Source organism: Cryptomeria japonica, chromosome 7 (assembly GCF_030272615.1).
Source record: "Cryptomeria japonica chromosome 7, Sugi_1.0, whole genome shotgun sequence".
In the NCBI taxonomy this organism is placed as follows: Eukaryota; Viridiplantae; Streptophyta; class Pinopsida; order Cupressales; family Cupressaceae; genus Cryptomeria; species Cryptomeria japonica.
Window position 1 is genome coordinate 219,624,006 of NC_081411.1, and position 25,038 is coordinate 219,649,043.

Consider the following 25,038-nt stretch of genomic DNA (forward strand, 5'->3'; position numbering starts at 1 on the left):
TTTGGGATCATGTTTCCAAATAAGGGAGTCCTCTTCATTATTCAGCCATATCGCAGACAGATGGATCTTGAGCTTAGAAAGGCTAGGGTGGATACTTTTGATGTTCTACCATTCATTACCATCCCAGTACTCAGCAACTAGGGAGCCAAAAGATCTAATATAGGAGGGAGCATGGGGGGTCCATTCATTGAAATCCATTAAAGGTTTATCAAAAAGCCAGGGATCCTCCCAGAATTTTACTTTCCTACCATTTCCAAGTTTCCAAATCACTCCTTTAGCTATACCTTCTTTACATTTAGAGGCATGATTCCAAATGTGTGATCCATTAATACTGAGATCCAACTTTATAAAAGAGGAGAGAGAGGAGGATAGAAGAGAGTACTTACTTCACCAAATTTTGTACCACTCATTATCGGAATGAAACATTCTCTAGACTTGTTTGGACAAGAGAGCTTCATTTAAAGTACGAATCCTCCTGAGGCCCAGACCTCTTTTTCTTTTCGGCCTACAGACCTAGTCCCAAGCTACCAAAGACATTCTTTGCTTATCCTCAACCCCAGACCAAAGGAATCTTCTTTGAATTTTCTCGATTGCTTCAGCATACTCAACTAGAATTCTGAAAAGACTAAGAGCATAAATTGGAATACTTTGAAGAGTAGCCTTAAGGAGTTGGAGCTTGCCAGCTTGACTTAAGAGGGCCCCTTTCCAACCAGCAAGTTTTTTATGAAATTTGTCCACTAGAGAACTCTAGAAGGGATCAGAAGGGGCAATTCCCATGGGGAGACTAAGGTAGGTAGCAGGAAGGTCAGCAATACTACACTCCAGGATTCTGCTAATCCTTTGTTGTCTTCTCTCTAGAGTATTAATGAAAAAGACTTCACTTTTAGCCCAGTTGATAAGCTGACCCGAAGCAGAGGCAAATTTACACAGGGTACTCTTCAAAACTTTAGCTTCTGAAATACTTGATTCCCCCATAATAATAGTGTCATCAACAAACTACTGATGGGAATAGATAAGGTCAGCAGAGGATGGTTGGAGGCCCTTAAAGGAGCCTTGCAACACCATTTTTTCCATAGTCCTTCCAAAGCATTTGGCCATACTAATGAAAAGGATGGGGAAAATAGGATCTCCTTGCCTAAGACCTCTAGAAGCTTGGAAAAAAGTAGAAGGAGAACCATTGACAAGAACAACAAAAGTAGCAGATGTGGTAAGTTGGGATAAAAGGTTGACAACTCTCGAGGAAAACCCAAATGAAGTGAGGACTTTTTGAAGTAAAGACCAGTCAACCCTATCATAGGCTTTGGAGAGATCTAGCTTTAGGATGAGACCCTACTTCTTTTCTCTAACAAGAGAGTGAATGTTCTCATGGACCGTAATAATGGAGTCAAGAATTTGTCTTCCAGGGACAAACCCATTTTGCTGGTGTTTAATTAAGGCAAGAAGGACAGCCAACATTCTAGAGGTAAGGACCTTGGAAATAATCTTCTAAAAAGAATTACAAAGGCTAATAGGTCTGAATTTGTCCAAAGAATCAACACCTTGAGTCTTGGGGATGAGAGAAATAAAAGTACCATTGATTTCTTTCAAGAGTTTTCTAGCCCCAAAAAATTCCTTAACTCCATTGGAGACATCAATTCCAACAATCTCCCAATAATCTTGAAAAAAGAACATTGGGAAGCCGTCTGGGTCAGGCACTTTGTTACCATCAAAGGAGAAAACAACATTTTTAATTTCTAAGTTAGAGGGAATGGAGGAGAGGGAGGCATTCTTTTGAGCATCAATGAGACAAGGAATGTTTTGAAGAAAAGAAGATTGGGCTTCAACATCCAGACTGTGATCCCTCTTGAGGAGGTCCGAGAAGTACCTCTTAGCTTCATTCCTTATATCATCCTCCTTGACCAGCTCCTCATTCTCCACAACCAACTTGTTCACCCTATTAACTGCTTTATGCTTAATTGTCGACATATGGAAGAATCTTGTATTCCTATCTCCTTCCTTAAGCCAGATGCATCTCGATCTCTACTTCCAGAACATTTCCTCTTTGGCAATAGTATCATGGTATTTTTTGAGAGTCTCATTTTCATCAGTAATTGACACAGTACTAAAACCATCCTTCTGGATTTGATCTTGTATTTCTTTAACGTCTTCTTGAATTTTACTCTTAGCCTCAAATATATTTCCAAAACTGGTTTTGTTCCAGAGTCGTATATTATCCTTCACACTTTTGAGCTTCTTGACAACTTTAAACATAGTTGTTCCCTCAACTTGGATGCTCCACCATTTTTTAATATTTCTTCTGATTTCGGGGTGAAGGGTCCACATTTTTTCAAATTTGAAGGGAAAGTTTCTCCTTCTATTGATTGAGTCTGCAATGAAGGTGATAGGGAAATGATCAGATCCAACCTGAATATGGGCTGACAAAGAACAAAAGTACTGACTATACCAGTCATCAGAGATGAGAGTTCTATCAAGTCACACTTGGATAAGGTCATTACCAGTTCTTCTGTTAGTCCAAGTATAATTACAACCCTGTATTTCCAAGTCATTGAGAGCCTGAGAATTAATAAAATCCATAAGGGCCATCCTACTTTCCAATTGAGGAGGACTACCTCCAATTTTTTCCTTCTCTCTCAAAGGAGTGTTGAAGTCCCCCATAACCATCCAACTAAGATTTTTGAAGCTATCCCTAGCTTGAATGATTTTTTTCCAAAAAGAGTTTCTAGCCTTTAAGGTATTAGGAGCATAAATGTTGGTAAGAACCCATGAAGTACCATCTTTTAAATGCTCAAATTTGATACAAGAGAAATTATTGTCCTAAATTATGACATGACCTTTAACAGTATTAAGGTTCTAGATGGTAGCAATGCCTCGTGAAGCACCTTCGGAATTGCCACCACTAACATTACCATTTTTGAAGAACTTCAAAGATTCAACTTTTTCTCTACTCATTTTGGTTTCTTGAATTAGAAAAATATCAGGATTACTATCTCTTATCATATTCCTAATAATATCATGTTTATGGGGGTTATTGAGTCCCCTAATACTCCAAGAGATTATCTTCATAGATGCTTACCAATTCCCAGCTCCTTGAGAGTCTTTTGGGTTCCATCTACAATGTTCTTGCTAGCCTCCTTGTCTCTGACTTTGTGGTTAGGGGGACGTCTTGGGGAAGAGGAAATATACCCCACATCAACTTGAGCTATTATGCTAGATTTCCTTAGTAGAGAAGTCGAGGGAGTAGATCCTTTCTTATTCCTATTTTTTGGTTGCTTCCATTCAGTTTCTATCACAGGAGCCACTTCCATGTTGTTGAGGATTTTGGAGATTTCTTCTTCATTGCCCCAGTTAGGAGTTCTGAAATTAGTTGAAACATTGTTCATTGTTCTGAGTCCGAGAGGTTAATACCCAAAATTGCACATTTTTGGGCTTCTTGAATTTCAAACTTGGCATGGCTAGAGAAGAATTTCAAAACTTTCTAAATGTTATTTGATTGAAGTTTAAGAGTTTCACAATTCTCCATACTCCTCTCCTATAGTGTCAATGTTAGGATATATTCAACATACTTTTGTTTTCCTTGTTGAATTTAAAATTTTAGTTTTGAGTCTCATCTCTAAATATCACCTTGTTGGCTTTTTTGAGCCTCAAAGATTGAAATTATATTGAAAGCTTCAGCCCACTGCAGCTACTAGAATTTCAAACTTCCTCATCCATCCATTTCTTGGTACCCACTGCAATTCATCTCTACTAACTAAAACATGGTCTCTTCTATTCAAACATATTATCAAGTCTATCAATGCCAAACTTTTGGCCTCTATTTAATTTTGTAGATATTTTCATTAACCCTCAAAAGTGTGAAATTAAGTTGATTACTATATATAATTTAGGGAAGTCAAAAAATTTGATATTTCTAAATTTAGTATTCATTCTATCAATCCCTAAAAATATGAAACTCCATCATTTTCTCTATCAAATTATTAGATTCATATTTTTAATAAGTCCTTAACTTAATACCAAGTTATAAGACCCATTTTGACTCTCTAATACTAACATCTTGAAAGACTTTACATTTTTAGGATTTCATGATTGAATTTCCCCCATCCTAGATGTCATATTTTATGAATTCCTTGTCATCATTGATTCCTTGATTGTGTAGTGTTTTAGTCTTTGGTATGTAATTTGAGTTCTTTCTAACTCTTGATATTTCAAAACACTTTGCATTTTTAACTATAGCTCCTCGCTACTCTCTAGGACAATCCAAATACACCATTAATGCATGTTAATATCTTGAAACCAACAAACTAGATTTAATAGTTCCCAAAATTATTTGTTATATAGTTTAGCATGAACATAAAGTAAAAACTTAGCCCATCCCCCAATTTATTGCAATAGTTGAGATCATTGAGCAAAGAATTCAAGTATTGAACCAAGATTCTTGCATCTTATACTGAGCAACATGCCATTTCTAGTATTTTTCAGGGATCCTTAATTCATTACATATATTCAAGATTTCTTTTCCTACACAGAGTTTATATTACGACAAAAAGGTTTTATAAATATATGTTCACTTGACATATTATAGACTTTCTAGAGAGATAAGTATTTTAAAGAGAAACTTTATTCAATATTAGAATATTTTTTGAGGAGAATAAACTTTGCATATATATATATATATATATACTTACTTATAAATTCAAGTGTCTCCCATGTACTATATAAGTGCTCTTTGAGAAAAAGTAAGTTTTGAGGAAGAAAAAAAATTCTTTCCTTAGAAATTTTTTAATTTGAATAGGTCATCTTCAAGGAGGGTAACAATGCTTTCTAAATAGTGATTAAGGTGTGTAGCATTTGTGGAAGACTAGTAAGTAGATTCTCATTATGCCAATTAAAAAAACTAGTTTTTTTATATCACTATAAGGAAATAAAAATTTATTATTAAATGAGAGATATTATGTTATTCTAAAATCATATTGATATAGGATTTAAGTTCTCTATTATTTCAAAGAGGCATCAATCTTCTCTAGTGTCCTTATCCATTCATTAAAATACAAAATAAGAACTTAGACTTTGATGTTCTATATTGGTTTAAGTATTTATAATATGTTATTGCTGATAAAAGGTTGCATATATTCTGGCTCCGAAATGGACCTTCCGTACAACGTATTCGCAACAAGTTAGTCAATCGCAGCCATTAATTGCAAAATCGATGGTGTAAAACGTGTGACTAACACGAGTGTTAGTCAATCTATACTGTCATTTTGAAACCAGAATAGATGCATCCTTGATAAAAGGCATAAGATGCTTGATGATATAGAATTATATTCAAACCCTTGTACTTGATAATTAGATGCACCCACCTAGATTTTACAAAGCCTAAAGCCTAAATTGTAGTAGAGAATCCTATATCTCTTATTAATTGACTCAAAATGTTTCTATTTTTTTATCATCAGGATTCATAAACCTTATAATAAATAATAATAGGTTATAGAACCAACACATTATGTTTTTCAATACCCTCAATTTTTCCTTGCATATGTTCTTATTCTTCACTTTCTCGAAACTATTCACTTTTAGCCCCTCTAATCTTCAATTACTATTCATAATGAGCCTTGGCCCCCTTAAATACCTCCATTAAATAATGAATAAAATTGTGTAGGTTTCAATTATACTTTGGGAACCATATTTGGTTTTTCGGAGCCCCTATATGTCTCTCATCTATGTATGGATTACTTTTCATGCTAGTTTCTAGAGTATATCTCATAGAGGTAAATGTGTTTAACTATCTATAATTAGAATTTAATATCTATAGAAATAAATGTGTTTAACTATCTATTGTTAGAATATAATATCTATGTGATGTGCTTGTGTTGTAATAGAGAATTGATATAATTTCGTATTGGAAAGTTTCTATGTTCTCTTAATCTATAAATTTGTATTGGATTTTAATTAAACAAGTTGATATTTTCAACAATTCAATAAAATGATCTACAAATTAACATCTACATATAGATTTCTGAGTTATATGTAAATTAGACTTTTTAGTTGAGAAAATTGAATTCTTTATATATTGATTATTTTTTACTTTTATTCTTATTTGAAAACTAAATTATATAATATATTATATTGTAAAAACTAAAAATAATTTAAAATATTATTTCTATTATATTTTTTATTACTGAAAAAAAATAATATATCTAATAATACATACCAAGATATATAATCCTAATTATTTTATTTTACTTTAAAACAATTCAAAAATATTTTAGTTTATTTATATAATTTATTCAATAACTAATCTTATTTATTTGAAATTTTTAAAAAATTAATTATAATAAAAATAAAAAATTTAAATTGGTTCAAGCCTTCTACATAAACCTAAAATTAAAAGACAATGAAACAAACAACTCTGAATTAACAATGATCAAACATCAGCTGTCCAAATTGCAGCAAATACATTGAAGAAATCAAACAACTACTAAAACTACGTTTCTATAAATTGTATTTGTAAATTTAAATTAAAAAAAAAAAAAAAATCCTTCATTTTCTACTTCTAATAAAAAAAAATTGAATAAACATACATCAAATCAAAATATATATCCAAACCATGAAAATAAAAAATATATTTTTTAAAACATTTTTTTTTAAAAAAAAAAATATTAAAATAATATTATTAAAATGCATTTCCTAAATTAAGATTCATAAAAACTATTTATTTTGAATTTAATATAATTTTATAGACAAGACTACTAAAAATAGTTCTATTGTCCAAAAAATAATTAAAAAAAGAAAATCAAAGAAAGGTTCACATTAGTTATGAAATTTTTCATAAATATTATTTATTTCTATAGTTTAAAAAAAACTTATTTAAATAGTTATATTATATTAATTATATGATATCCACTTCAATAAAAATATTTTAAAAAAAAGAAGATACACATTAGTTATGAAGTCTTGCAAAGTCTTTGCATGTATATTGAAGTCTTTGCATGTTTACGGCGAGTATGAAGTTTTGCAAAACTTAATATAAAGCAGATGTCTCCCTGGTTATATTTTATTATTAAGAGTGTGGTGAATGAAAGTAAGAAAAGGTACTTGTGTTTGCATCTTATTCTGTTGACTGCGGAAACACAGTAAAGTGTTTTGTTTCGCATCGCGACAGAGCCGCAGTGGAAGAATCGAATCTCATATATTGATCGCTTTCAATGGTTACCAGAAGATATAGTGGAAGAAATTGTTTCGAGAGTCACTTACATATTTCACAATAAGCTTAGGTATGTATGCAAAATGTGGAAAGCAATTATAGAAAGTGGCAAAATCTACAAGGAAAGAATCAGTTCAGGTTTATCTGACAAACTTGTATGTTTTCTGGACCAATCTGATGACTGTAATAGAATGGCAGTCTATGATCTAGTTCACTACTCAGTGGCCACAAGCCCTTCTATGCCCTCTAAATTTCAGTTTACAAAGTTTTCTCACTGCTTATGTGTTGATCAGAAATTGATTTTGCTAGGTCTGCAATATGAAAATCAACCAACGGGGACAACTATGGTTTTTGATTTTATGTCTTGTAGATGGAAAAAAGGAGCAGAAATTCCTATTGATAAATTTGGATATCAGCTTGCATGTTGTGCATCGCCTGAAAGACTGGTTTACATTGCTGGAAGAAGTAAAAAAGCAGCAGTTTATGATGTGGGTGAAGACAAATGGGAGCTTCTTCCTGAAATGTCACACTCCATATCGTGGGCGAGGGGTTATTATATTGATGGAATGTTTCGTGTGGTGACCATCTATGGGACACTTAATTACCTGAGCAATCCATACAATCCAGTGGCTAAACAGTGGGAAGTGTTGCAGCGATTTGAGTTGCTAAGATATACTGCGTTATCTTTTGTAGCTGATTCTGGACATATATATTCTTTTGGAGAGCACAATGTGATGGAATTTGACTGCTTAAGGAAGCTGTGGATGGAAGCAGGAAACCCTCCTTCACATCTAAATTGGCTTGGTAGCACTGAGTCTCATAATAACATATTTCAATTTGTGACACGAAAGACAGACGGTTCTCCAAAATTGGGGTTATGGTCGAACACTTCGAGTAATTTTTCATGGCGGTGGGAATTCACTATGTTGTTTCAATCTTATAACACTTCTATGTATGGTTATTGGATGATTGGTTTAGAGAAAATTTTATTGTGTAAAAGGGGAAGAAGCCTTATAATTATGATAAGATATTGAACATGTAGAATGAAAATAAATTGGTTTTAAAATAATTTAATATAGATAAAGTATAAGTTATCTATATGGATGATTTTTTACTACAATAAATGGGATACATAAGATGAATCGATCAGGTACTTCTGTATTTCATAACTACATACTGTTTTCTTTGGTTCGAAGGAAAGCACAGTTTGATTTTGTCCATCTGTAAATAACATTGTTAAATTGTAAAATAACAAAAAAGGCAAACTGTAATATATTGGGAGGAGGAGAAATCATTTTGAGAATGTTTTATGTATACATAAATAAATTCAGAATAGAGTAAAACTTTCATCTATTTGTGCTGACAGATCTTATGAGGAGAATAATTTATTGTTATTTTTTTCAATAAGCTCTGCAGCTATTAGTTGTAATTCATATATTATTTTTCATATGACAAAATAATAAAATCAAATTCACTGTATTTCCACAGTCCATGTTGATATTATGTGAGATTTCTGTATTAAACTATGTGAAAACAAAATAATAAAATTTTACTAAAGAACATTAACTCTTTTTATAATATTGAACACTCTTCTCTAATTTTGACAGCGCAAGAATTTCCCTTTTAGCAATCATAGAACAGAGTCATAAGAACAACTTCCCAAGACAGGTAAAATTCAGATTCATAATTATTCAATTTTTTTTGTTATTAACATTATTAATTTCCTTAATTGATAGAACAAGTGTTAACATCATTAATTTTCTTAATGGCTTGAGTTATATGCGCAATATTAACAAATAGAAAAACTTTTAAGATAAATAAACTAAATATCAAATTTTATTTCAACATTCAATAATTCATTTATACAATAATTATTATTTGATTAATTAATTTATATTTTTACATTTTTCTTAAACTTTTTTATTATTAAATATTTAAAATATTTACAATTCCTTAAATAACATTATTAAATTTTTTTTCCCTAAATTAAAATTCATAAATATTAATTATTTCTAATTTAATATTTATTTAATGAAAAAAGTCAAAAATAGTTGTAAAAGTCTATTAAAAAAAGTAAGATACAAGATGCATGTCCATTGTGAAGTCTTTCATAAATATTGTTTATTTTTAATTTAATATTATTTAATTAAAAAACCTACTAAAATAATTACATTAGTTGTATGACATGATCTTTAATAAAAATATTTTTTTTAAAAAGCAACACCAACAGTCAGTTGTAGAGTCTTGAAACATTGCATGTTTCATGCAGTATGAACTTTTACAAAATTACAAAACTTTATATTAAATAAGATTGGGTGAGGGGTTATTATATTGATGGGATGTTTAATGTGATGTACCTCTATGCGGATATGTTTTATCTGATTTATCAATTCAGTGAGTGACTCAACAGTGGGAAGTGTTACGGAGATTTAAGTTGCTTGAACATCCTCCATTATCTTTTGTGGCTGAATTTGGGCACATATATTCATTTGGCATTGACAAAGTGAAGAAATTTGACTGGTCAAGGAAGATGTGGATAGAGGCACAACATCTTCTTCCAGATTTAAACTGGCTTGGATTTAAACTGGCTTGGTGTTATTGAGTTTGAAAATAAAATAATTGTGACAGACAAGACAAATGCTTCTCCAAAATTTGAGCTCTACGATGATGATACTTTAAGTGAGCTCTGCAATGATGCGACTTTAGCTGAGTTCTGGGATGAGACTCTAAGTGAGCTCCCATATGGGAGAATGAGACTTATGTGAGCGTCAATGGAGATGGGTGTTTAGAATGAGGTACAGGAAAGAAAAATAAAAAAATAAGACATGGAGTTACTATAATGCTTTTATAATGGTTTAAATTTGATTTGAAATTTGTAATCTTTCTTTCATACAACAGATATGGGGCTGTTGGATGACATAATCATTTAAGCTGGTGAAAACTCAATATGTAACTATTTCAATAGGTCAAATTCACTTCCAGAGAAACCAATAGTATTCAAATTTAACAAAATCGCCAGTAATAGGATGTAATGGTAGTGTTTATTTTCTTTCCTTTCACTTGTTTATTAATTGGGATTTACACTATTTCACATTGCATAATTATCTATGGGGAAGCTTTCTCTAAGATATATCTTCTTGTGCTAGGACTTCCATCCAGCCTCATCAAGTTTCTAGCACACATTGTCATTCTTTGTTTTCAACATATGAAGAGTGCTTTAATAAAAAGGCCTTAATGTATTTGTTCAATGTAATATACTTTTGGGTAATTTTCTTTTATTTGGATTTATTATGTTTAGGAAGTTGTAGTGTTCTCTATGTTTTTTCTTGTTTTGTTTTTATTGTTATTGTGCTCTAGTTGTGTATTAATTACAGTTGAATATTGGCATTACTTCATACAAACAGATCTATTCTGACATTCTCTATTTGACTATTTGTATTTCATTGGAACAAAGTAGCAAGTATAATATGAACCTTGCTTTTTAAGTAAATTATTTATTGTTATCTAAAGTCTATGTTATTTTTTTTTTTGCTTAGCCCTCTTTTTTTTTCATAGAAAATGCACTATCAATTTAAAAATAATATTTATCTTAGAGACCATGTCTTATGACTTCTCCTTCTGTTAAAATGCACTCGGGACTTGCACTTGGTCTTGTATGGCGAGATTACAGTTTTGCACTGGCAACATGCCTAATGATGCTTGAACCTAGGCATCATCATGGAAGTTAGTGTGAATTACAAGTGCGCTATAAGACACTAGGTTATGATCTTTATATTAGGTGTTATGTTAGCTCTATCACACTCATTTAATGCAGTAGATTGTTAAAATCATGCATACAGAAGCATCATAAGAAAGCAATTGATTAATTTAGCCAAAAATTAAAGTACATGTGAAACAAATTACTCCTAACATCAATGACATACCTAGGGTCTTTTGCACCATTTTCCCTTGCATGATAAGGTTAAGTAGTAGTTAGTAAGATGTCAGTTAGAGTGTAAACTTAGTATAAGTGGATATAATGTGATTTCAATAGAATTTAGTGGCATTAGATGAGGTTGTTTAAGGATATAGTTTTATGTATTTAATCGTTTGATAAAAATCAAATGGTCTCCAAATTTCATTTGCTCTACAATGGATGTTGCATATCCATCTTATTGTTCCATGTGCACATGACACTAAAAGTGGATAATATTTTTTGTGTGTATAAGCCTTGTATAATATATATCAATGGTTGGTACCATTCCTTATTTGGTATAAGGTTCAACATTCCTTTCAAATCCATTACTTCCTTGCCATTCAAATCCATTACTTCCTTGCCATTCAAGCCCCCCAATAATTCTTTATATGACCTACATGCAAGAAACAACTACTAGAACAAAGGGCAAAATATAGGCTAGGTACACACAAACTTCAGGCTAATAGAAAACAGAGTGGAAGAGGTTAGGTTGTTAGTTGTCTCCAACACTGAATTTAAAATAGGGTCAAGAGAAACTCATTAGGCCAACTTGAGTCATGCTTTCTCTTTTACATGATTTTTTACAGTGGTAAATAGCTATCATGAAAAAATATATTTCCTATTATTGTTTCTACATAATATATAGATAAAACTTATTTGATCAGTTCTAAGAAAAGGTTTGTAGGACTTTTGTGTACCTACTACCTTTTAGCTTTTCTTATTAGAGCATCATTTCAACAATAATATATCGATTGTAATATAACCATACAAATGAGTATTAAATGTGCCTTACCTTGTAAAAATGGAAGAAAGGTTTGCTCCCTAATTCTGTAAAAGAGGTCTCTAAGGAAAGCATTTAAGACAAAAAAATATAAAAATTTAAGCTTAATTTTTGAAACTTAAACTGAATATGGCTTGTTTCCCTTAGAACATAAATTTGTATTGTCAAGTGGAAAATGGGAATATCTCTTTAAGCACTAAAATTTGTTTGGAAATCTTATTGTAAGCACTCAAATCTAGAAAGTCTTTTAAGCGTGTTGCCCTTAGTGCCAGTTGCTCCTATGCAAATAGCACAAATTTAGACTTGCATATTCAGATAATATGTAGATATAACGATGAATTGATATTTGTTTATGACAGAGCATTAGCATTTCAATTTATACTTTTCCCATAGATTTTAAAATTCTTAATTGTATGTATACTCTAAAAGATCATTATCATGTTAATTTACTAGTTTTGGATCCTCTCATTTAAGGATTTTATTCTTTCAAGAAAATTAATGCTCAAGTTTCTTTTTAGGCTCTAGTCTGAAAACTACAGAATACAAGTAGTTTCTTAATTCACATAGTTACTATTTGTACAAACTATTCACCTGATTTTTCTTTTAGGGAAGTTATCAGATACAAATATATTTGCGTTTTCCTTATTGACATTTGCATTACTTAAAGTTATATAATTCCAACACATATTCCGAGCTGCATCAAATTCATGTTTCTTGAATGGGTAATTGTTGTATAAATCATAGAAAGTTGTTACATATGTACCATGGAAGCCTTACTGAGTCCTCTATGTTGCAGTCAGCTGGTGTTATCTAGTATAATTAGGAGGTTGAGAGTCGAGACTATTGTTTCTTACTATAATTTAAGTGTTTAGTAACCTTGGCAACTTAGACCATTAGTTAACATGTTAATTTTTTATATGAAGGCATGTTTGAAGTTGTGCCCTTTGATATCTGGTCCATTCTAGTTAAAAAATTCCTTTCAAGAACTCCGTGTCATCTTTTGGCTTGTCGCATTTTCGTTTTCTGCGGGAGGCACTGTAAGTAGTTTTCGCTCCATATTTTTCAGAATGAGAAATGCTTCAAATGGCATACTGCTTGTATTTGTTGAATTAGTACTGAACTATGTGGATCATGTGAATAAAGTTGACATTGCTACATATGAGTATAGATTCATGGCCAATATAAATAAGAGGATAGATGGGTATTGTTTATTTAAGATATCCAATTTAACTGGTACCTTACAGGATAATAGTCTTCTGAGAGTGTGCATTGATAACATATCTATGATAATGAGGTTGCACTTATGCCATCCTACTTTCTAATTGCACAAAGTCTCTTGGCCTTCTCAGCTTTGAGGACTAAACACATTTTTGTTAAAAAAAATAAAAATTTAAGACTAAACGCTATTTTTATTCCAAAAATTATTCTCTATCAACCATTTGACTGAAACCATTATTTTAAGTCTCACCTTCTATTATGTTTGAACTTTAGAACTAATTGCCCAGTTTTCTTTAGCATGCATTCTATCACTGAATTTGGTCCCATCACAACATTGTAGATAGTGAATTAGCACCCACTGCTATGTAAAAGATGGCTTCTGAAAAGTTTATCTTGGAATTTTACACTATGAATTTATTCACTGATATAATCTCAAGGTTATTTAGGTTTACCAATCCTGTCCCCCTAAGCATATATTTTCCTATTTGTGCTTTTGTCAATGAGCTCATTCTTTTCATGTAGACAATAGTCACCTTAAGATTATGAATTATAATTGATAGTCCTCATTTAAATTTTGCAATTATTGACAAAATATTTTGTTTCCCCTTGACAGGAATTACATTGCAATGCAGTTCTTGTTAATATAAGAATATGGTTATTCATAAAAGTCATTTTGATAAAAAAGATGGTATGAAAATAAATAATGAGATCAAAAAGAAAATTATGGTTTAAGAAATCAAGATTTCCTTGAATAATTGAATGCTCTTAAAGTATAAAGGGAAAAAATAGAGGTCGAGAGAGATAGAGATGACTTCAAGTGAAAAATTTATATCTAAGGAATATTGCTCCCACTAGTAGTGAAATGGTTGTAGGGCCCGAGCAAAAGATAAAAAATAATGTTAGATAAGTTGGAGGTCAAGTTCATATTAGACCTCCTCTATATTTAGAAAGGTATTAAAAAATTATACTTATAGGAAAAATTTGATATCCCAACCCTATTTCAACCAAAGTGATTCCTAAGCCTAAAAAATCCCAAGAAACTAATGGTGCATCTCAAGAATATCTTGTTCGTATTATACTTCATAGAAATAATTAGATATCCCAACCCTATTCCTAAGTGCATCTCAAGAGGATCATATTGATAAGTGGTTATTGGTCATGCTACCAAGATTAAATTTTCATGACTTTGATAGATTTGTTTCCCCCAAAATAAATTAATGAGGGAGATTTATTGGGGCCAATACCCTTTAAGTAAAAATTGCTCATTATTTAATAGAAGAGTCAATTGTTAGTTTGGTATGTAAACCATCCTTTGTAAACTCCAAAAGAAAATCTTGATGAATAAGTGTCTATGAAATATAAAAAATTCATGAATTATAATTTGGTTGTTTGATAGATAATAGATGAAAATGGATGGCTATTTCTATATGGATGTAGCCCACATTAGGTGAACCATGTTAAATTTGTTTATTGTGAAATGTTATTTTTCCTTTTATTTTGCATTATAATTAATATTATTTATTACTTTGGTCTTCTTGAACCCTAATAAATAATTTGAGATATTTAAATAATTTGATTAACAACATCAAGATTGAGGATGAGAAAATCCTTGTAAATTTATGTGTGCACTCTCTAAACCATGTAGCAAGAGAATGGTACAAAAGTTTACCTAAAGAAATCATTGACTATTTCATTGAACATCAAGAGTGTCTAGAGAATAGTATAGTGAAAGAATAGGTCTAAGATTCATAATTAATAAATTGAAAAATGCTAATAAAGGATGAAATTAGTTTGTCACTGAATTCGACACTAGATTTTCTAGAATCGTGGAAAAGATCATTTCATATCTAATACCTAATGAAACTATGTTTTAGCATTTATATTACAATGTATATGATGCTAAGATGATATATTTGTTAAAAGAAATATTCTCACACATTGAAGGAAGCAAGTAAGATTATTGCAAATATTTAAAAGAAATCAAAGAGCTTCTATACAAGTGTATAATATAAGTGATGTGAGAATTTTACCTTAGGACAAGGGACAAAGTACCAAAGACTTAGTAAAGAAGATAAATTGAATTAGGTGACATAGACTCCTAAAGGATCAAGCTAAAAGGTGTAACAAAATAAAAGGAGTATAAATAATAAAAGAATAAACTAAACAAGATAGGAAAGGATGCTAAGATGATGATAGAAACCATATAATAGTAAGGTTTTATAATTACTTTTCAAATATAAGTTAATGTTAGAATTCTAGTTAGACTCATAAATTTAGGAGCAAAATTTTAGAGATCAACGAATGTAATCATTTTAGATTTCATTTAAATGATATTATTGTTGTATATCAAGAAGATCAAATATCTTATTCAAACATGGAATATGAAAGTTGATGTTAACCAAATATTATTTTTTGTAGATTTTTAGAGCATCGTCTATCCTTTAATCCAGTGTACTATAGATTAGGGGTTACAAAAGGTAAATTACTTAGGCATTTAGTATTAAGGGATGAAACTAAGATTGATACAAAAGAGTTAATGTGAAACTTGATAGAATTTCTTTGCTTATAAAAATTAGAGGTACATTCAATCTTTCTTTGGGAAGGTCAATTTTGTGACAAGTGTTATTGCTAATTTTGTTGATTAAAAAAAGCTATATTTAAGATGTTGAAAAAAAGAGTAGATCATAGAATGGGAAGGCGAGGAAAAAAAATCATTTCAATAAATTAAGAAAGTCACTAATAAAAATGTAATGTTGGCATCACCTACATTTCCTAAGCCTTTTAAATTGTTTTCTTTCATTTCTTAGATACATCATAATTTGTGTTGTTACAAAATAATGTATATAGACAAGCTGAATTTTAAAATGACTATAAATAAATAGTCATATGCTTTAGTGAAGTCTAAAAATAATTATAGACCATATCTAGTAGGTCCTAAAATTAATTTTTATATAGGTCTCATACAATTATTAAAGATATTTTTATAGATAAGAATTGCATATGAAGAGACCACTTGAACTAAATGATAATAAAAAATGAAGATTGAAGTGGCATAATTTGAAGGATGCAATAGTTGATTGAATTTTGATGAGGATAAATAAAAGAATAGTTTGTAGGTGCCTTGATGAAAAAGGTAGGAAAATATCATAAATATTAATAATAGGTATATGTGATGGTCGCTTTATAGTAAAGACTAAACCTTATACGATTCTTAGGTCTTTATATTTGTGGCCTAATATATTTGTTGATGTATATAAATTTATAATTAAACGTGATTCTTGTGAAAGGTTCATTGAAAACTATAAAGGATATAGTGCCATACCCTTGAGACCTATAATAGAAGAAGCCCCATTTTAGTAAAGGAGTGTTGATTTTATTATTGAGATTATAAAAATATATATTGAAGGGCGTAAGTGGATTCTAGTAGAAACTAATTACTTTACTAAGTGGGTTGAGGTTATTTTCACTAGGATGGATATTGGTAAACTAGTGATTTCATAATAAATGAATAAGGATATTTAATGTTCCTAATAATATTATAATGACATATGTTTCAAGTGAGTTGATTGTACCATGATGTTGTCTAGATATTGGATTGCAATAACTCATTGATCTCCATAACATCAATAGAAGAATATTCAAGGTAATTCTAGTAATCAAATTTCCGTGAAGGTGATTAAAAGATTGTTGGGTCAAAGAAAGAAGGCATGTCATTAAAAGTACAAGATTTTACTTTGTCCAGATAGAATTACTCCTAAGAAATATATACATAAATCTACTTTCAAAATAGTTTATTAAATCAATTCTATAATACCTAAATTAACAATTTTTATTATTGTAAAAATTCATTTAGGAAGAAGAGGCGGGAAAAATAATGTAATTATTTGGAGTGAATCAATTGATTGATCTAGATGAAAGTAGGAAGAATGATTAGAATATAAATATAAAGATGAAATAAGAGATGAAATTTCTATTTGATAAGAGGGAAAGTCCAAGGAAGTTTGAAATAGGACAATGGTCTAGGTGTGTAATGTAAGAACATAGGATAAAGGAATATATGAGAAATTTAATCCCATGTGTTTGGGCCCCTTTATTATTGATAATCTATATGGTGAGGACTCAACTAGAGGATTTCAAGAAATGTGAGTTGATAGATAATTTTTTAAACATTACTCTTCTTAAGCTTTAGCTCATCTTCCATGAACAATAGTTTGTGGCTTCCTTGCCTGTATGTCTTGGTTTTTTGTGATGATCTATATTTAATAATTATTAAATTATTTATCATAAACTTTTTTCTTCCCTATTTTGTGTCTACTCTTAAATATATGAATTCCTATTCTTCTTAAAAGAGACACATAGTCAACTAGAACCAATTTTGACACTAAAATTTTATGTGCTTCATTTTTACTCTTTTTTATTTCAGGTTGTGCATTTAAACTTTTCCTCTTTCCATTGATAACCAATTTAAGATATTATAAATGAGTCTCATAATACTAGGATCTATTATACATCTAATTTTGGGCTATTTTTAAAAAAAAATTACTTTTATTTTGCATGCTTGTCAACCTCAATATTTTTTGATTTTCCAAACCTATATACCTTACCTCCCAATCCCAAAAAACCACTTAAATCCCTATTCAAAAATTTTTGAAGTGTTGTTTTATTAGAGTTTAAGATTTTCAAGATTCTCCATACTCTTATCCTATGGTATCAATGTTAGGAGATCTTCAACATACCTTTGTTTTCCTTGTTGAATTTAAAATTTTAGTTTTTGATCCTTTGTTTTGTAATATCATTATGCTGGCATTTCTGAGCCTCAAATATTGAAATTATATTAAAAGATTTATTCTTTTGTTACTGCTAGAATTTCAAACTTCCTCATCTATCCATCTCTTAGTACCCACTCCCATGATATCTATTATTGAAATATTATTTCTTATATTTTAAATAACTATCTAACCCTATCTATTTCAAAGTTTTGGCCTCTCTTTAGCTGAGTACCTACTTTCATTAACCTTCTGGAGTGTAAACCTAAGTTGATCACACTATACAACTTACAGAAGTCAAAATTTGACCATATATTATTTGAGTAACCCAATCCATCAATCCTCAAAAATATTAAACTCCATTGATTATGATTTCAAATTATTAGTCTTAATTTTAATGATTCCTTCACATGATACCAAGTTAAGTCCTATTTTGACTCTCTAATTCTAACATCTTGAAAGGCTTTACCTCTTCATGATTTTACTATTGAATTTTTCCCCATCTCACATATTATCTATTATGAATCCATCATCATCCTTTATTCCATAGTGCTTCGGTCCTTGGCATGCAATTTGAGTTATTTATAACTATTGATATTTTGAAACGCTTTCCATTTTTAACTATAGCTCCTAGCTACCCTCTAGGATAATCCAACAATACCATTAATACATGTCAATGTCTTGCAACCACCAAATTAGATTTAGTGGTTACCAAAATAATTTATTATATAGGTTGTCATGAATATAAAGTAAGGAAAACTAATTCTTATCCCATCCCCTAATTTATTGAAGTAGCTGAGAGTCTAAGAATTTGCATCTTGAACCAAGTCATGTTTCAATAGAATTCACAAAACCTAGATTGAGGAACATGCCATTTTATCATAGCTTTCATGGATCCTCCATTAATTAGATATATTCAAGATTTTTTCTAGTTCAAAATTTATTATGAGAAAAGGTTTTAAAAATATATGTTCATTAGGCATATTATAGATTTTTCTAAAGATATAAGCATTTTAAAAAGAAATTATATTAATTGTTCAAATTTACTTTTTAATGATAATAAATTAAATACAATTATTTTCTATTATGTACATCATTCCAAATTCACTCTATAACAATGATATAAATAAATGCTTATAAATTAAATTGTCTCCTACACTATATCACATGTTCTTTGAGAAAAGTAAGTTTTTTGAGGAAAACAAAAATCTTTTTCTTGAACATTTGTTGTAAGAGTTACTAATATGAATATTTCATCTTCAGGGAAGGTGACATTCCTTTCTAAATAGTGATTAGAGTGTGTAGTCTTTTTGGAGAATTAGAAAGTAGAATCTCATTGTGGAAATCAATAAGGTGGGTTTCATATTAATTTAAGGAAATTAAAAAAATGTTATTAAACCGAAGAGATAGTATGTTCATCTACTATCATATTGGTATAGGATGTAGACTCTATTATTTTGAAGAGGAGGTATTGATCTTCTCTATCATCCCTATCCATTCATTAAAATATAAATGAGGAATCAAACTTTGATGTTGTGTATTGGTTTAGGTATTTCTAATATGTTAATGATCATTGATTAAAGGCACAAGATGCTTATAGTACATGAAATTATATTCAAACCCTTTACTTGAATAAACCTTTTATCCACCTTTTCCATCTTGATAACCATATTATTCTCTGAATATATAGTTTTGTTATTAGGTATACCCACCTTAGTTTTACAAAGCCTAAATCATAGAGAGAGTCGTATATCACTTGTTTTTTATGAAGGGTAAAGTGGGTTTTGAGGAAAATTGAAACCTCATAGAAGAGGTTTGAAAGAACTCAAGATCCTTAGATTTTGTAGTGATCCAAAACCCACTTATAGAATATTGCAAGAAGATACAACACAAGTAACTAGCAACCAACCCATAGCCTAACACCAAATAGTAAACATTAAAGAACTAGTTGTAAAAGAAAAAGGCCTTAGACAACAAAATTGATTTCTCAAACAATCATGAGAAAAGGGTTTTTCCAAGTTACCTTAACCTTAACAATGGGTTTTATCAAGGCTCCCATAACTACCACTTCTAGTAACATAAATAAATTACATAATAAACTTACTAAAAAGTAAATTTTCAAAAGATGTTCATAACTTTTATTTGTTCAAGAAAAAGGGCATCAAAAACTCCATTGCAACCAAGACTCATTCAAAATGCATCCACCACACCATTTCCATAGAAATAGACATCACTTACACAACCAAACTCTAGCTTGATAGGAGACAAAATCACCTGAATAGGTGTTGGGAAAATGATGTCTCAACCTTGCATTTAGATGAGGTTAATATTTATACTAATTTTTTGTTTGCCCATGAAATTGTGTGAAATTCTCCCCAAAGTTTCAGATTGGCTAGATTAGTATGCCAGTAAATTTTCATCACAAGGTCATAGCTAGTTTTGAAGATATTAAAGTTTTTATTTTTGGAAGGTGTCATGAAAGATTTTAATTTAATTTTGAGGACTTTAGACCCTCCAAAATTCCCTAAAAAGTGGGTATAACTAGTATAGCATATTATGAGGTAATAGAGCACTTTGCGAGCTTTCTAATGCTTCAAATGGTTCATCAATTGGACATCTGGTTCACAAGTTATGGCTTCCAGAAGTTTGGACTCCTTAAATAGGAAATATAAAATTAGATTTGACACATAAATGAGTTGTAAAAGGGAGAAACATGTGTTGATGTATGTTTTCACAAATCATATGGGCATCTAGATTGGAGATAAGGTTGGCTCCACTTTATTGGGTGGTTTTAGCCTATGGTTTTGTAATATTGTTTTAGCCTATGGTTTTGTAATATTGTTTTACAGTTTAAAAAAATAAACATACATAATATATAAATAACTTTGTTATAATTTTAAAATATATATTAAAAGATAAAAAAATTGTTCTTATTAATTTTAATAGTTATTATATTTTAACATAGGTAATATATATCAAAAAATTTGCTAATGCAGTAAAAGTACATATAACTAATGTAAAAAATTAACACACATAATATGTCTTTAGGTGATTTTAACATACAATGTTTTTTTTAACACACAATTTTTTTTTAACATACATAATATTTAACATATCCTAGTTACAATTTTAACACTTATATAAAAAAATTAAATTTTTGGTTGAAAGTTATATGTAACTTAAATAAGAAAAGTATAACTATTATTAAAAATTAGCATCCATAACATATAATTAAGTGATTTTCAAATATATCAAAAAAATTGATCTATGTTAAAATCACTAAATTATATATTATGTATATTGTAATATAATGATTATTAAAATAAATAAGAGTAAATTTTTTAAAATACTTAAACATATAATTTACAATTAAAAATTGAAATATATAATTTAAAAAAGGAAAAACTTTTTTTTCTTATATGTATCTTAAAATCACTTAATTATATATTATAATATAATTATTTGAAATATAAATAAAAATAAAAAATTATAAAAAAAAGTAAAACATATAACTTATTTTTTAAATGTATTTTAAAAGTTAAATATGCAATATAAAAAATAATATATATTTATAAAAAATAAACTATTATCTACATATATATTTAAAAAGTTAAAATAAAAAAATAAATTATTAAAATTTACATATAATATATATCTTAAAATCAATTAATTGTATATTATAATATTATTATTAAAATAAATTAAAATAAATTATTAAAAAAATATTAAAATTTTCATTATTTTTATAATAAATAAAAATTATAAAAAAATACTATAAATAAAAATTATTATAAAAAAACCACAACTAAAAATTATTATAAAAAAAACTATTTAACTTTACCGTAGGGTCGGGAGCCTTAAGACAAATGAAGGCTGTAGGAGAGTACGAATTTTCCAGGAATTCTAACTGTCTCCGTACGGAAGGAGGACGAGCACGGGGATTGGGGGTTCAAATTTTCCCCTGCATAGCCAGTGCCTTAGGAGGTGGCGGGTCTATGAACCCCTCTAAATTTTAATTTTAATTTTTTTCATCTTTTCTAATAAATATTGATGAATTTTTCAAATGCAATAATATTTTAATTTTTTTATAAGTATTCAACTCTTTACAAATATGGCAGGGTATACATTCATAGGACCTAAATGTTTTTACTTTTTGTCAATTATGTTTAAATAGGTTGAATTTTATGTCAAAATTAATCTCTCAAGCCTTCTAAATTCAACCATTAGGTCTTTTTTGTTTCAAAAAATCATTTTGTAAAAGATCCTCTCCCAACCTCTGCCCCCCGCCACCACCCCCCCCCCCCCCCCCCCCCAAAAAAAAAAAACTCATTATGAACATCCAAAAGAATCCCTTTTCAAAAATTATTTCCATAAAACTAGATCTGCAAAATCTTGTCACAAATCTATAATCCTAAAAAGTTAAATATATAGTGAACAACATGCACAAACCCCTCATACCTTGCCATGTCTTCATTATTTACATACATGTCATAGATTCAACTTAACACAATATTTTGTCAACCAAGGGTTAAACAACCACAACCATAACTCTAATACCAAATGTTGGAAAATATGTAGCCATACAATGACAATTTCCAAATATCTTAAATGAGGAATCTATCCAAATAAGTACTCATAATCCATATATGAAAAAGAGTATATAACATAATCATCAAATATGATAAAAGATATAACCTCGGAAAACCCTCATGAGGGTAAAACCTATCCTTCAACCATATATTATTCAACAATGCAACATAACAATACATCCATAAACACCTCAGAATCACAAGTCCTATATAGGAACTCCATGTGTACAAGAATGTAAACACACATCTTGCGGCATGCTTCAAACCCTCACAAATGCAACAAGAGATGCTCTCAACCCCTTAGCCAATTTAGCCAATATGAACAACTACCCTTGTGGCTGCTTTTATAAAAACAATCTTCCACAAAACCACTGGTATTACACAAAACCATGTGACAAATATTGTGGGGTTATAAACCATTGACCCCACATTTAATTTTGGGTACTAAGTTTCCACTTTATTAAATTACTTTTCTCAATATTAAATAAATACAATTACATGTGACAAACAACACACAAAGTGGCGCTAAGAATGTTAGATTCTAGTGGCGCACACCCATCTGGCTTACCCTAGGTGCACCACACATAATAATAAATAATACATTATAAAAATTATGCAAGGTGTACAAAACCTAATTCTCAACACTCAAAACCTAATTCTCAACACTCTAAATATATGAATTCTTATTATTCTTGCAAGACAAACACATTCTCAACTAGGAACAATATTGGCACCAAAATTTTATGTGTTGCATGTTAACTCTTTTTCCTTCCATATTGTACATTTGAACTTATCCTCTTTCCATTGATAACCAATTTCAGACATTCTAAATGAGTCCCCTAACTATCAAAAGTTACAAAAATTTATTAAAATTCTAATTCTAGGCTATATTTTAGAATTTATCCTTGTAATTTTCACACTTGTCCACCTTTAAATTGTTTTGGTTTGGTTAAACCTATACACCTTCCCTACCAATCCCAAAAACCACTCAAATCCTTGTTAAGAAACATTCTAAGTGTTATTGCAAGTTCAGGCCCCACGGAGTCCCTAGTTAAAACCACCCCTAATTTTGCCTTGGTGTCCTCCAACTTTGGGATTGGTTCTTACAAAAAAGTGTTGTTCTCTGATAAAGTGTTAAGCTTATGCCAGGATTGGCAAGATAAAAATTGTCCCATGTAGTTGGGCATCCCTTTGTGCCTTTCAAGGGGGTTGTGCTGATCTTTTGATTTTTTTGGTCTTCCTATTTATGTTGGATTTCTAGTTACTATTCTAGTTGTGGCCTACTGAGTTTTTGTTCTATTTTGGGGTTTTTATTTGGCTGGTTGTACATCTATCATGCACCATCGACATCACTTTGCAGTTATGTAATGGCATGGGAAGGTATCCTCCGTTTATTAATTAAAACTTTCTAAATGTTATTTGATTGAAGTTTAAGAGTTTCAAAATTCTCCATACTCCTCTCCTATAGTGTCAATGTTAGGATATCTTCAACATACTTCTGTTTTCCTTGTTGAATTTAAAAATTTAGTTTTGAGTCTCATCTCCAAATATCACTCTGTTGGCATTTTTGAGCCTCAAATATTGAAATTATATTGAAAGCTTTAGTCCACTACAACTACCAAAATTTCAAACTTCCTCATCCATCCATTTCTTGGTACCAACTCCTATTCATCTCTTCTAATTAGAACATGGTCGCTTCTATTCAAATATATTATCAAGTCTATCAATGCCAAACTTTTGGCCTCTATTTAATTTTGTAAATGTTTTCATTAACCCTCAAAAGTGTAAAACTAAGTTGATTACTATATATATCTTAGGGAAGTCAAAAAATTTGCTATTTCTAAATTTAGTATCTCATTCTATCAATCCCCAAAAATATGAAACTCCATCATTTTCTCTATCAAATTATAAGATTCATATTTTTAATAAGTTCTTGACTTAATACCAAGTTATAAGACCCATTTTGACTCTCTAATACTAACATCTTGAAAGACTTTACATTTTTAGGATTCCATGATTGAATTTCCCCGGTCCTAGATGTCATATTTTATGAATTCCTCCTCATCCTTGATTCCTTGATTCTATAGTGTTTTAGTCTTTGGTATGTAATTTGAGTTCTTTATAACTCTTGATAGTTCAAAACACTTTGCATTTTTAACTATAGCTCCTAGCTACTCTCTAGGACAATCCAAATACACGATTAATGCATGTTAATATCTTGAAACCAACAAACTAGATTTAATAGCTCCCCAAATCATTTGTTATATAGTTTAGCATGAACATAAAGTAAAAACTTAGCCCATCCCCCAATTTCTTGCAATAGTTGAGATCATTGAGCAAAGAATTCAAGTATTGAACCAAGATTCTTGCATCTTATATTGAGGAACGTGCCATTTCTAGTATTTTTCATGGATCCTTAATTCATTAAATATATACAAGATTTCTTTTCCTACACCAAGTTTATTACGAAAAAAAAGGTTTTATAAATATATGTTCAGTTGGCATATTATAGACTTTCTAGAAAGATAAGT

The 25,038-nt window shown here is 30.0% G+C and overlaps 1 protein-coding gene across 1 annotated transcript; it reads left to right on the top strand.

The window, feature by feature from the left end:
- The first annotated feature begins 7,281 nt into the window (after positions 1 to 7,281).
- LOC131856600 (F-box/kelch-repeat protein At1g15670-like) lies at positions 7,282 to 10,115 on the top strand. Its single transcript, XM_059208442.1, has 3 exons — positions 7,282 to 8,092; positions 9,827 to 9,959; positions 10,097 to 10,115. Exons 1-3 carry the CDS (start codon positions 7,282 to 7,284, stop codon positions 10,113 to 10,115), a joined length of 963 nt encoding a protein of 320 aa, XP_059064425.1.
- Positions 10,116 to 25,038: the final 14,923 nt, after the last annotated feature.